The following is a 14,417-nucleotide window of genomic DNA, read 5'->3' as shown; positions in this document are numbered from 1 at the left end:
AAGTTTTTTTCTTTAACATTAGAAGCATTTAATAAACATGATTGCTATGTCATCACAGAAGTTGAGAGGCTAGTGTTACTGTGGTTCTGCTAGTAAGAAACAGAGCAACTCCAAAATGGATGAATACAGGAATCATCACCACCTATTGTCACCTGCCCTGTTGTATTTCTGTGGCACTGGAGCAGACACTGCATATGTACTGGTCACTGAATATGGTGGACACTGTGTATGTACTGGACACTGTGTATTTAGTGAATAATGCATATGTGCTCACGAGGTTGTGTCACTCAGATTCTGTCAGGGTGGGAGGACCTGTGTTCCCAGCTTCTGGGAATGTCACCAGTTGCTTTAGGAACTGCCTTCAGCTAAAGAGAGCTCCTTTCCAAGGTTGTGCCCCTCCGCACCACCGGCCTTCAGTCACCCTGAGGGCAGTCCATAGCCAATGGCATGTTGCTACTGAGCTCTGAAAGCCTGGATCTTCACCCTAATCATGGGACAATTCTAGGGGCAGTATGGGCTCTAGATATCCTTGTGGGCTGAGTCTTTGGTTTTTTAAAAGTTTTTAATTGGGGACTAAATTGCTTTACAATGTTGTGTTGGTTTCTGCTGTAAAACAACATGAATGAGTCATAAGTATATATTAATATATATTCCCTCCCTCATGAGCCTCCCACCCCACCACCCCGAGTCTTTGGTTGAGGTTGCATCCCAAGCAAACTTCTCCCTCTGTCTGTCTGTTTCAATCCCCTGGCACTTATCCTCAGACTCTGTCCTAGTAAAGTCCCATGCTGGTCTATCTCTGTCTGTCTTCCTGGATCTCTTCTGTAACAGGTAGAAACAGCAGAACCTGGTGGTGGTGGAGAGGTGGTGTGGATAGACTTTATTTCAGACTAGGGCCTTTGTGGCTTCTCTAAGAATCATCCTGGCCCAAACCACCCACCTCCTCCCCCTAGAAAAGAGTTTTTGGGTGTCTAGGTTAAGAGGCTAATCAGAAAATGAAATGTTGGAAAAGCCAGTGAATCAGAAACAGAGATGGAGTCTCAAATCTTGGCATGGGAAGTAGGGTCAGATCATGAGAATGAACTAAGGTTTAGCATGGGATTGTGAATTTATAAGCCAGAGTATTCAAAACTCAAGTGTGAATAAGGAATGCCAAGACTATTAAACAAGAAATGACAAAACTCTTGAATCTTTTCCTTCCTCTTGGAGATAATCAGAGCCATCTGTTCCACCATTTTTAAAGCTGCTTCAAAATAATTACATCCAGGCCTTACCTAAAATTGTACTTTATTAAGAAAAAGATTTACATTTAACAATGGTCTCTACTATTGGGTTACTCTTCATTCAACAGCAATTTTTTTTTTTAATATGCATTCTTGCTTGCCATGTCTGTATGTGTAAAGTGAGTACTAGGTTGACATTATAAACTGGCTTCTTAGGAGAAAGAAAAACTAAAGGAAAAATAAGTGCAATTTTTTTAATTTTAAAGAAAGAATAAGAGGAAGCATTTGTGATTTAAGGTATTTTTGGTCAGGTCCAGGGCCAACATCTGAAGTGCCTTGCTATTTACTATGTGATAACTAAACAATACTAACAGCAGTCTCAGGATATATACATATATACACACATATATATAAATAAATATATATATATAATTAAATATATATAATTACTGTCTCAGATGCAATCAGAATAGCCACCTTAAGCAAACAAGAAATGGCACATTTTACATTTTAATTGGGCAGAAGTAATTATCAACAAGCTAACACCTTAGCTGGGCTGAACTTGCCTGATAAGCTCATTTCTACTTACACCCTCTGCCAATGGAGCAGAAGGTGCTCAAATATGAAAAAAAAAAAAAAAAAAAGAGAGAAGCACCAGGCATTTTGACTGTCATTTATTTACTGCTCACAATTTCATTCTCATAAATCTATAGGGAAAGCAGTCTGCCATTTTTCAGATGGAAAAACCAAGACTAGCCTCCGAGCTAGTGAGAGAGCTCTGAGGTAGGCCAAGGTATAAAGCAGAGAAGCAACTGTCCTTGTGGGGTGCTATGGTTATGGACAGCTCAAGGTAAAAACAGTATCCCTAAAAATGGAGGCCAGAAGGATTGGGTGGGAAAGGTTCGTGAAAGAAAGCTCTAAAGAAGACAGGATGGTACTCTGGAAGGAGAATGACTCTATAGTACAAGCTGAATAATCACGGGTAACCTGAAGCTCTTTTGAGTCTTGGTTTTCTTTTGTGTGCATGCTAAGTTGCTTCAGTTGTGTCTGACTCTTTGGGACCCTATCAACCATAACCCACCAGGCTCCCCTGTCCATGGGATTCTACAGGCAAGAATACTGGAGTGGGGTGCCATGCCCTCCAACAGGGGACCCTCCTGACCCAGGGATTGAACCACGTCTCTTATGTCTCCTGTGCTGGCAGGTGGGGTTTTTTTTTTACCGCTAGCGCCACCTGGGAAGCCTAGTTTTCTTTTGCCTCTAACAAATAGTAATGCCTACATCAGAGACTGGTTTTGAAGACCAGGAAAAACATGTGAGTAAAACACGAAGCAGTACCCGGCACATGGCAGGTCCTCTTAATCCTTGTTCCTTTCTTATTTTCTTCCCTTCCTCTCCTTCACTCTCTGGCCCAGAAGCAGTCGTAATTCTAACAGGGGGGCAGGAAGTCAAGGTTAGTTAAGACAAAGCTCATGAGGAAGGGGAGAATTGTAACTACAGTCATTCTTTTTAAAGATATGACTCAAACTCTATTTACATTTTATGTCAGAAGTTAACGGGAACTTGAAGGCTTGAGTACTCAAACCTGCTTTTAAAAGACTCCCAATTTTTTAAAAAAGAGAATGTGTGGAATTCTTCTTTGACAGTTCCCACAGTGGGACTTTCATATGTTTCCCAATAACTGGAGCCCACAAGCTCCCCTTTTCCCAACACATTATTTGTTTCCCAGGAACTCATAAGATTGCAGCCATATGGGTGTGTGTTTTAAAATCCCCTCATCTCACCCCACAATCTCATGTTGACAAGCCTCCTTTCTTTCTCCCTTCCAATGTCTACCCTTCTAGTCCTCTTAGGTCCAGCTTTTTGAAAGAACAATCTCATCCACTTTTACAGCTCTGGAAGGCCAGGCATAGGGCCATGGACACAATGTGCACTAAACAGAAGTTATTGACCACATAGGGGTGGACTTAGAGGTCTCAGTCACATAGGGGTGGACTGGGAGGTCTCAAGCCCATGTATTTGTATTTTCAAAGTCACAGCAGAACTTGGAATTCCCTGGCAGTCCAGGGGTTAGAACTCCAAACTTTTACTGCCATACAGCCTGGGTTCAATCCCTGGTTGGGGAACTAAGATCCCACAGTCAAGCAGTCAAAAACAGAACAAAAGAAAACAAAGTCAGAGCAGGGGGATTAGGACATAGACATTAAAATGCAGGGACATAGCCATTTTTCAAGTTTTGGTGATTTCCAAACATGCTTTATGTAAAAGAGAAGGCCTCAAGGGAAGCAGGGCCGAGATTCAAGCCTTAATCATAGATTAGAAAGAGGACAGCAAAAAAGGCAGACAGCTTAGACCATCTGGTGGATGAGGGTCAGCTGGGCTGGAGGCAGAAGGCTTTGGGGTACACCCTGTCATCTGGACCTTCATGGCTCTCCCTTTAGAGACTCCAGTTTAGCATCTTCTCCCTTTACTTCCTCTGGTCCTACTTCTGTTTTTGCATGTATTTTTCTCTCTTCATGTGATTCATAATTAGTATTTTCTGAAGATAGATGATTAGGCTAGTTGCTATCTATTCTGAAAACATTTCCATGTCTGGGTATCTCAAAATCTAAAGGCCACCCCATGACCTTTATACCTAACTATTGATTCTGGTGTAATTAGCAGAGCCAATGTACATAAGACACTAACATTGGTAGCCAGTGTTTGAAGGAGAAATTTTTGGCTGATTTCTGAAGGGGATGTTGGGCAACTAGAATTTTACTGTTGCCTTATGTGGATGCTTTATGATCTCCTGTGCTGAAATTAAGCTAGTTACCGGATGTAGCAAAACACACAAAGTTCAGTTCAGTTCAGTTCAGTTCAGTCGCTCAGTCGTGTCCGACTCTTTGCAACCCCATGAACTGCAGCATGCCGGGCCTCCCTGTCCATCACCACTCCCAGAGTTCACTCAAACTCAAGTCCATCGAGTCAGTGATGCCATCCAGCCATCTCATCCTCTGTCGTCCCCTTCTCTTGCCCCCAATCTCTCCCAGCATCAGAGTCATTTCCAATGAGTCAACTCTTCACATGAGGTGGCCAAAGGACTGGAGTTTCAGCTTTAGCATCAGTCCTTCCAAAGAACACCCAGGACTGATCTCCTTTAGAATGGACTGGTTGGATGTCCTTGCAGTCCAAGGGACTCTCAAGAGTCTTCTCCAACACCACACTTCAAAAGCATCAATTCTTACACGCTCAGCTTTCTTCACAGTCCAACTCTCACATCCATACATGACCACTGGAAAAACCATGGCCTTGACTAGACAGACCTTTGTTGGCAAAGTAATGTCTCTGCTTTTGAATATGCTATCTAAATTGGTCATAACTTTCCTTCTAAGGAGTAAGCGTCTTTTAATTTCATGGCTGCAATCACCATCTGCAGTGATTTTGAAGCCCCAAAAAATAAAGTCTGACACTGTTTCCACTATTTCCCCATCTATTTGCCATGAAGTGATGGGACCAGATGCCATGATCTTCGTTTTCTGAATGTTGGGCTTTAAACCAACTTTTTCACTCTCCACTTTCACTTTCATCAAGAGGCTTTTGAGTTCCTCTTCATTTTCTGCCATAAGGGTGATGTCATCTGCATATCTGAGGTTATTGATATTTCTCCCGGCAATCTTGATTCCAGCTTGTGCTGCCTCCAGCTCAGCGTTTCTCATGATGTACTCTGCATATGTTAAATAAGCAGGGTGACAATATGCAGTCTTGACGTACTCCTTTTCCTATTTGGAACCAGTCTGTTGTTCCATGTTCAGTTCTAACTGTTGCTTCCTGACCTGCATGTAGGTTTCTCAAGAAGCAGGTCAGGTGGGCTGGTATTCCCATCTCTTTCGGAATTTTCCACAGTTTATTGTGATCCACACAGTCAAAGGCTTTGGCATAGTCAATAAAGCAGAAATAGATGTTTTTCTGGAACTCTCTTCCTTTTCCCATGATCCAGCAGATGTTGGCAATTTGATCTATGGATCCTCTGCCTTTTCTAAAACCAGCTTGAACATCTGGAAGTTCACGGTTCACTTATTGCTGAAGCCTGGCTTGGAGAATTTTGAGCATTACTTTACTAGCGTGTGAGATGAGTGTAATGCATTCTTTGGCATTGCCTTTCTTTGGGATTGGAATGAAAACTGACCTTTTCCAGTCCTGTGGCCACTGCTGAGTTTTCCAAATTTGCCGGCATATTGAGTGCAGCACTTTCACAGCATCATCTTTCAGCATTTGAAATAGCTCAACTGGAATTCCATCACCTCCACTAGCTTTGTTCATAGTGAAGCTTTCTAAGGCCCACTTGACTTCACATTCCAGGATGTCTGGCTCTACACAAAGGATCCCATTAAATCTGAATTTCATATAAACAACAAAAAACACTGAATGTAATATTTGCGATATACTTATACATGCTCCAATGGCTGCCTGGCTTCCAGGCATAGTGTCTATATTCTAAATAGCAGAAAAGAGAACGGAAGTAAAGGGCCTGGCCATGCCTATTAAGGACGCTTGTCTTAAGTAACACCTTAAACTTGGTATACCGTGAGAATTCAGTCACAAGGTTATATCTAACTATTTATACAAGGAAGGCTGAGAAAGCAGTCTTTGTAATGGACAGCCATGTGCTGAGTTAAAAATTGAGGACCCTTATGAGGAGGAGTGGGCAGACATGGTGGGTCAACTAGTCATCTCTGTCAGAGAAGTGATGGAAATTGAGGCATGCTTTGGAAGTAAAATAAATTGAACTGGATTGAATATAGTGATGTTGACACTGGGTTACAAAAGCAAAAGGGGAATCAAAGAGGTCTTTAGATTTTATTTCAACCAGGTTAGTTTACAGTATGTGTGCGCTAGTCACTCAGTCATGTCTGATTCTTTGCAACCCCATGGACTGTAGACCATCAGGTTCCTCTGTCCGTGGGATTCTCCAGGCAAGAATACTACAGTGGGTTGCCATTCCCTTCTCCAGGGGAGGTTCCTGATCCAGGGATCAAACCCAGGTCTCCTGCATTGCAGGCAGATTCTTTACCATCTGAGTCACCAGAGAAGCCCCAGTTTACAGTATGGAGTCCCCTTTTAGCAGAAATGGCAAACCTAAGAGAAATACATATTCACAATGTATTAAGTGTGTACCATAAAGCAGTGGTTGCCAACCTTTTTGGCACAAGGGACTGGTTTCATGGAAGATAATTTTTCCACGGACCAGGAAGGAAGTGGGGATGGCTTGGAGATGATTCAAGCACATTACATTTATTGTGCACTTTATTTCTAATTTAATACTGTCACTGATCTAACAGGAGGTACCAGTCCAAGGCCTGGAGGTTGGGAACCCCTGCCATGAAGCATTCTAAGTAAGATACTATAGCAACATCACAGGGAGATGACCCAGTTGCCAACCATATTCAGTGGGTTGACAGTGTAGTCTTCCTCCTTCCACCTACCTAAGACACTGTGATTAACTGCTGGCATTGTCTGTTATTAATGTTATAAAATAAAAAGTTTAGCATGGTGCCTGGCCCATGGTAAACATTCAATAAACTAATGTTGAACATTTTAACCTATCTTTTCAAACAGAAGAGTCATCCAGGAGTCAAATGAAAAACAGAAGTATATAAGTTGAGGTTTCTTGTGAAAAATTAGTGAGAGGGCTTTTCTTCAGTGGATACAGAAATGTGAGGCATTGATACCGTCCTGTAAACTGACTCTGCGGGCCAGGTAGTGATGGAAACCTATTTGCTTTTTCTCGGAGGGGATAGGATAGCTGTTGGCTCACTGTATGCTGACTTCCTGGAAAACTGCATCTATGACAGGAGATAGGAGGGGCAGTAGAAGAACCCTGTAATAAAAGCACAAGAAAAAGAAGCTCAAAACACATTAGAGTTCTCCTGCTTGCCCAGACATTCCCAGTTTTAAGGCCAAGCACAGCAACACATGTAATTCAGTTCTGGACCATGAACTAAGGGCCAAGCACATGCAAAGTCATTCCAACTATTGGGTTAGCCAAAAAGTTTGTTTGTTTTTTTTCTGTAAGATGACTCTAGCAGTGTTTTGTTGTCTTTAACTTCATTAGAAACAATTTTGTTAGATAGTATTGTGACAATAATATCAGTCTGCATTAAAAATAAAGGGTGAATTTTTGTATAACCATTTTAATATTGAAGGTGGGAAAAAAAGCAACATTGATATATTATGCTTTATTATTTCAAGAAGGGTATGGAGAAAGTGCGGTGACTGATCAAATGGGTCAAAAGTGGAGATTTCTTGCTGGTTGATGCTCCATGCTCCAGAAGACCAGTTGAAGTTGATAGTGATCAAATCAAGACATTAAGTGAGCACAATCAACCTTATGTCATGTGGGAAATAGATGACATACTCAAAATATCCAGATCAAGCACTGAAAATCATTTGCAACAGTTTCATTAGATTCATCACTTTGAATTTCTGTTCCAAAAAGTTGATAGTATTTCTGCATGCAATTCTGTACTTAAATGTAATGAAAACATGTTGTTTTTAAATCAAATTGTGACAGGGGATGAAAAGTGGATACTGTACAAAAATATAGGACAGAAGAGATTGTGGGGCAAGTGAAATGAACCACCACCAACCACACCAAAGGTTGGTCTCCATCCAAAGAAGGTGATATTGTGTATATAGGGGATTGGAAGGCAGTCTTCTAATATTCTGGAAAACCAAAGGCTTCACTGTGGCTCAGCTGGTAAAGAATCTGCCCGCAGTGCAGGAGACCTGGGTTTGATCCCTGGGTTGGGAAGATCCTCTGAAGAAGGGAATGGCTACCCACTCCAGTATTCTGACCTGGAGAATTCCACGGTCTGTATGGTCCATAGGGTAGCAAAGAGTTGGACGTGACAGAGCAACTTTCACTTTCTTTCTGGAAAACCAAATGATTAATTCCAACCAGTACCTGATCCCAATTAGACCAAACTGAAAGTAGCATCGAAGAAAAGTGTCTGGAATTAATTGACAGAAAACACATAATCTTCCATCAGTATACCACAAGACCACGTGTATTTCTTTGATGACCAGGCAAAAACTGTTAAAGCTTAGCTGGGAAGCTCTGATTCATCCAATGCATTCACCACACATAGTACCTTCAGTTTTACATTTATTTCAGTCTTTACAAAATTCTCTTAGTGGAAAAAAATTTCCATTCCCTGGAAGACTGTAAAAGGCACCTGGAACAGTTCTTTACTCAAAAAGATAAAAGGTTTTGGGAAGATGGAATTACAAAGTTGCTGAAAAATGGCAGAAGGTAGTGGAACAAAACAGTGAATACACTTTCAGTAAAGTTCTTGGAGAAAATGAAAAACGTTTATTTCATTTTTACATAAAAACTGAAGAAAACTTTTGGCCAACCCAATACATTATCTCAACTCCAGGGTCGGGGACCAGGGCGGTAAGGGGCAGAGCGTAGGTGCAGACAAGGTTGTCTAAGAGCGGCTTCTCACCTTCTATAGCAGGTGAGACAGAAGTAACTCGCCTTGGGAAAATGTGAAATGTGAAAATTCACACGTGTGTATTTACTCTCCACACCAAACCTGGAACACAATTTTCAGCATTGTGTTAGAGAACATATAGGGTTTCCCTCGTGGCTCAGTGGTAAAGAATCTGCCTGACAATGCAGGAGACACAGGAGACTCGGGTTTGATTCCTGGAATGAAAAGCAGAGAGTGTTAACAGTCTGGAAGAGGGAAAGATTAATTATAAGACTTAGTAGTAATTTCTACCAGGAAGTGGTATTTGGGCTGGGTCTTGACAGGTAAATATAATAGAATTTAGGGGAGAGAGGAAACTTTTTCAGGTTGCAAACATCATAAAGGTGTGAATGGACCGATTGTGAGGGACACAGTGGCTCAAGCATTCCAGTATACGGACCTGTCCTAGCCACGGATGGAGGCAGACTGTGGAGAGCTTCTCATTTCAGGTCCAAGATTAATAACTTTATCACAAAAGCAACCAGTGAGAGTTTTGACCAGGATCAAAGCTGGATAAGTCTGTGTTGTAGGGATGTGGCAACTGGGAGACAGGCTGGAAAACTCAAAGGTCAGAGGTATGGAGACCAGTTTTGGGGCCACTGTAATAGTCTGGAGAACAGTGAAATAAAAATCTTACCTAAAGGAAAGAGCATATTGGCACTGGAATAGTCCTGGTTAGAATGGTTATTAATTACTTAACTGGGTGGCCAGAGGTAAGTTACTTCAGGTGAAAGTTAAAGTGTTAGTCACTCAGTCCTGTCCGACTCTTTGTGACCCCATGGACTGTAGGCCACCAGGATCCTTTGTGCATGGGATTCTCCTGGCAAAGATACTGGAGTGGGTCGCCATTTCCTTCTCCAGGGGATCTTCCGGACCTAGGGATCCGACTGGGGTCTCTGGTATTGCAGGCAGACTCTTTACAGTTTGAGCCCCAGGGAAGCCCTTAACTTGAGCCTCATTATATTTTCTCTTGCATACCTGCTCAGTCATGTGGGAGTCTTTTCGACCCCATGGCCTATAGCCCACCAGGTTCCTCTGTCCATGGGATTCTCCAGGCAAGAATACTGGAGTGGGTTGCCATTTCCTACTCCAGGGGATCTTCCGGACACAGGGATAGAACCCAAGTCTCCTGAGGCTCCTGCATGGTCAGGCAGATTCTTTACCACTAAGCCACATGGGAAGCCCTGTATGTTCTCTAACACACAAAAAGTACCGCTTCAAGTTTGGTGTGGAGGGTAAATACACATGTGTCAAGCAATGCGAATGATCATTACTAAGGAAAAGATCTTTTCAAAAGTTTCTCCCTTATCCTAAGGACAACTTGTGGGAGCTTATACCACTTCTGCTGTAGTTAGTACCTTAGCGTCCTTTTGTAACAGCTCGTTTCACGTGTCTTCTGTCTTCTGGCAGGCCTGTCCCATCAGGGCTTCTGGAGGGTCCCATCCGGGACCCTGGCTTTCGGGCCCCTGGGACTGGCCTGGGTGCCCAGCAAGCGCGGGAGGGAGCCGAGGAGCGCGGCGTAGACCAGGCGGGCCGAGGGCAGCGCAGGATGGACAGGGCCGGGGGGTGGGGGAGGCGCGTGGGATTTCTATGTGGTCGCGGGGGCGCAAGCACAGCGGGCACAGTCCCAAATCTCCTCGAGGGCTAGTGCGGTCCCTCCGGCCGGGGGCGCGGGCTAAGGGATGCCAGACGCAACCGACTCACTTCCAGCTCAGAACTGAAATCCCCTTCTCTCCGGCCATTAGCGGCTCCAGTCGGGGAAATCCTAGCCCCTTCCCCCTCGGCTCTAGCCCTTTTTCCTTCCTACCCCCGGGCGGGGACCGAGAGGTGGGGGTGGGGGTGGGGGTGGGGGGAGCCGCGCCGCGTGCCAGAAGCGCCAGGCGGGAAGCGGTGGCCAAGCGGGGCGGTGCGCGTGGGTGAGGGGGGGAGGGTGCCGGGGGAGGGGAGTCCGGGAACTTTGAGACTCGGCCCTCGGTGACACCCAGGCGGCGCCACGGCCTGGTCAGCCTCCTGGGCCCTTGCAGAGTCGCGGAGCCGCGCCGCTCGGAGAGAGACCCCGGCTACCCTGATCTGCGCGCAATCGGGACAGCGGAAGACATGAGCGCGGGCATGGGCGGCTTCTGGCCGGAGCCGTGGCTGCCGCGGTCGCTCGGCTCCCCGGGCCTGGCCCTCGCCGCGGCCCTGCTGCTGCTGGTCTTGTGCCTGAGTGCGCGGCGCACCAGGTAAGCGCCCCGACTACCCCGCGCCAGCCCGGGCCACGCATGCGTCCTGGGCCCAGACCGCCCTCCACCATCCCGGCGCGCGGGCTCACAACTTGTGGGCACGCCGTCGTCTCTGGGGGTCGAGTGTTAACACAAAGCTTCCCCTGCCTCTTTCTCAGGCACGCGCAGACCGTGTGCAAGCATGGGCACCGAATTCGAATTCGATTCGCTGCTCCAGGCTCGGTTGTAGTCAGCCCTGGGTTTGCGGTATTACACACTAGGTGTCACGCATGGTTTCCAGACACGTTTTGGTGCCTCGCTGCAGTGAGTTGATGCTTTATGGCCTAGCCTGCGAAGTATCCCAGGAGGGGAATTCTGTTTCATTTCATTTTGTTAAAAGTGAAATGTTTTAGGAAAATCCCAGTGTATGGTATGAGCAGTACCTCTGGCTGCCTCTCTGGGTCTCAGTTTACTACTGGCCGGCATCTGGAAAAAAAAAATAGTAACCCCTATTTTTGTGGGTACTTAATGAGCTTGCAGGGGCTTCCCTGGTAGCTCAGCGGGTAAGGAATCTGCCTGCAGTGCAGGAGACTCGGGTTCGATTCCTGGGTGGGGAAGATCCCCAGGAGAAGGGATAGGCTACCCGCTTAGGTTTCTTGGGCTTCCCTGGCGGCTCAGACTGTCAAGAATCCGCCTGCGATTGGGGAGACCTGGGTTCAAGGAGGGCATAGCAACCCACTCCAGTATTCTTGCCTGGAGAATCCCATGGACAGAGGAACCTGGTAGTCTACAGTACATGGGTCCCACAAAAAGTGTGCAAAGAGTCCCACACGACTGAACGACTAAGCACAGCAGTGAGCTTGTAGTGTGTATTTTATACACTTATTCTGTTATTTTTATTAGAACAGAAAAAACAGCATATTAACAACAACAAAACCCAGAAGTGCGTCACTTGGTTATCTGATTTGAAAAGGGGAAGGAGAATGGAACATACAAGCACTCACTTTGAAATCTGTTTTCTTGTTGCGTCACTTTTTCATACCACTAGGTTCTTTGCAGCTTTTTTTCCTCTTCCTTGTTTTTTTGTCTGATCATCTGGGTGGATCTCAGTCAGGTGGGGAAGTTGGGGAGATCAATGATTTTGTTGGGGACATATTAGATCAGTAGAGAAGTCTGTTTCTGGTGCTTGGTGGCAAGGTCCAGGGAGGATATTTAAGTATAAAAGTCACAAATATGAAAATGGAACATAAAGTCATGAGTAAGATTGATCACCTTGTGAAAGAATGATGAAGAAGCAGGGGTCCCAGGGCATTCTCCTTATTGAAGAGCCAGGCAGAAGATCACCAAAGAAGACTGAGAAGGAGTGGCCAATGGCATGGGAAGAAAACCAAGTGAATGTGGTATCCTGGAAACTAGATAGAAACATGTTTAAATAGGTAAGGGAGTTATCTGTGCCAGATGCTGCTGAGAAGTCTAGTTTGTTGAGGACAAAGGACCATCAGAGTTGATAAGATGGAGAATCCTCTTGCAATGTGGGAGACCTGGGTTCGATCCCTGTGTTGGGAAGATCCTGTTGAGGAGAGCATGGCAACTCACTCCAGTATTCTTGCCGGGAGAATCCCCATGGACAGAGGAGCTGGTGGACTACAGTCCATGGGGATTGTTGCAAAGAGTCGGACACAACTGAGCGACTAAGCAAGGCACACAGCACAACACAGAATTGATGAGTGAAACTGAGAGTTGATGGACATCTAGCCTGTTTGAAGTGGATTTAAACACTGTCTGTCCTACAGTAGTAGCTCCTAAGGTTTTATATTCAGGTGAGAGTGCAATGTAGTATTATGTTTCATATCTCTTGAGGCAATAATTCCAGTAATTTTATTTAAAGGAATTTCTCCTGGGGAAGAAATCATGAAGGTCCTTAAAGATTTAATTAGCACACTGCTCATTAGGGCTTCTTATAACAGTGAGGCATTAGAAAAAAACTGTTTTCCAAAAAATACTGTTTTAGTTAAAAAAATTATTGCATATTGGAATCATAGAAACTTATGTAGCCATGATGAAGACATAGAAATCTACATTCAAGATACAGTAAGTGAACAGACTTACAAAACAGAATATGTTCATGTACATGGTTCAAGGACATCTAGCCAAAGACCACTGGGAACACATCTGTAGTGGAATGAGTTGAATTATTGCTTATCGCTATGAGAAAGAACACACACCATTCGTTCTGGCTAAGAGTGTTAGAAAGGACCTATTTATGGGATTTGGGTAGTGTTATGTGATTTTGGGGACAGTTCAAGGAAGCAAGGTTTTGCTCTGTTGGTAAGATACTCTCAGATGGTCGAGGCTAGTCTGTGATTGGATACCTTGATAAGTCTCCTTGATGAGGCAAGAGGAATGCATTGAGGCTGAATTAGTAATTAGTGAAAAAGCAACAGACACTAGAATTAGTAATGTTTGGGGCATATTTGGTCATTTTATTGATTTAGACTGATTTCTGTCAATATTTAGACGTGATTATGGATTGATCTCATTTTTGACTTTGTAATAGTCATGGAGTGGCTTTCTTTGATCACTTAATCAAATGTTTGAGTAGTAATGGCTTCATATTTGCTCAGTAGAAGAGTGAAGTGCCATAGCTATTGTCAACTGAAGAGAAGTGCACAACCTAAAGTTATGAGTTATGTTGTATCTGGAACCTTTTGAAAACTATATAGCCCAACAGACAGCCTTTCACATCGCTCTGAGGAACTGTTCCGAAAAGGCAAGGGAGGAGTCAGACCACTGTTCCCAGTGGTCTTTGGCTGGACGTCATTGAACCGTGTTTTTGCTGGGGGGGGGGGCGGGGCGGGGAAATCCATGTACATCAAAAGGTTACTGCTAATCACAAAAAAATAGACATCTCAAGCTAATGATTTTAGTTCTTTTCTATGTATGGGAAGGGGCTTTCCAGGCAGCTCACTGGTAAAGAGTCTGCCTGCTAAGCAGGAGACTCAGGTTTGATCTTTGGATGGGGAAGATCTCCTGGAGAAGGAAATGGCAACCAGTCCAGTATTCTTGCCTGGGAAATCTCAGACAGAGAAGCTTGGCAGGCTATAGTCCACGGGGTCACAAAAGAGTTGGATATCACTGAAGTGACTGAGCATACATGTACAAACTTTCTTTTATAAGACTCTGTGGGCATATGTTTAGTTATTTCTTGGGTTAATATCCTGAAACCTTTGAGAAGATTGATGGGTCATGGGGTAAAGACTTATAACTGTCTTGGAAAATGCCACTTTTCCAAAGTATACTGTTTGTAACACTTCCACCAGTACATACTATACAAGAGTTGCAGTTGCTCTGTATCTTCACCTGTATCAGATGTGGCCGGTCTGTTGGTTTATAAATCCAGCTTTCTAGATTCTGAATGTTTGTCTTCCCCTGAAGAGTGTTAAATTTTGTTTTAGAGTGCAGATGTATTTCTCTTG

General features: G+C 44.2%; 1 protein-coding gene across 1 annotated transcript in view; it reads left to right on the top strand.

Annotated features, from left to right (window-relative positions):
* The first annotated feature begins 10,726 nt into the window (after nt 1–10,726).
* The window catches only part of LOC129626725 (cytochrome P450 7B1), a 168,759-nt gene continuing 165,068 nt past the window's right edge, over nt 10,727–14,417 (top strand). Inside the window, exon 1 of the mRNA XM_055546110.1 lies at nt 10,727–10,962. Coding sequence (XP_055402085.1) covers nt 10,838–10,962 — 125 coding nt within the window. The 5' untranslated portion in view covers nt 10,727–10,837. The remainder of the gene's footprint in view (nt 10,963–14,417) is intronic.

This window comes from Bubalus kerabau, chromosome 14, assembly GCF_029407905.1.
Source record: "Bubalus kerabau isolate K-KA32 ecotype Philippines breed swamp buffalo chromosome 14, PCC_UOA_SB_1v2, whole genome shotgun sequence".
Taxonomy (NCBI): domain Eukaryota; kingdom Metazoa; phylum Chordata; class Mammalia; order Artiodactyla; family Bovidae; genus Bubalus; species Bubalus kerabau.
The sequence above is the reverse complement of the archived record's forward strand: the minus strand, read 5'-3'. Positions and strand labels throughout refer to the sequence as shown.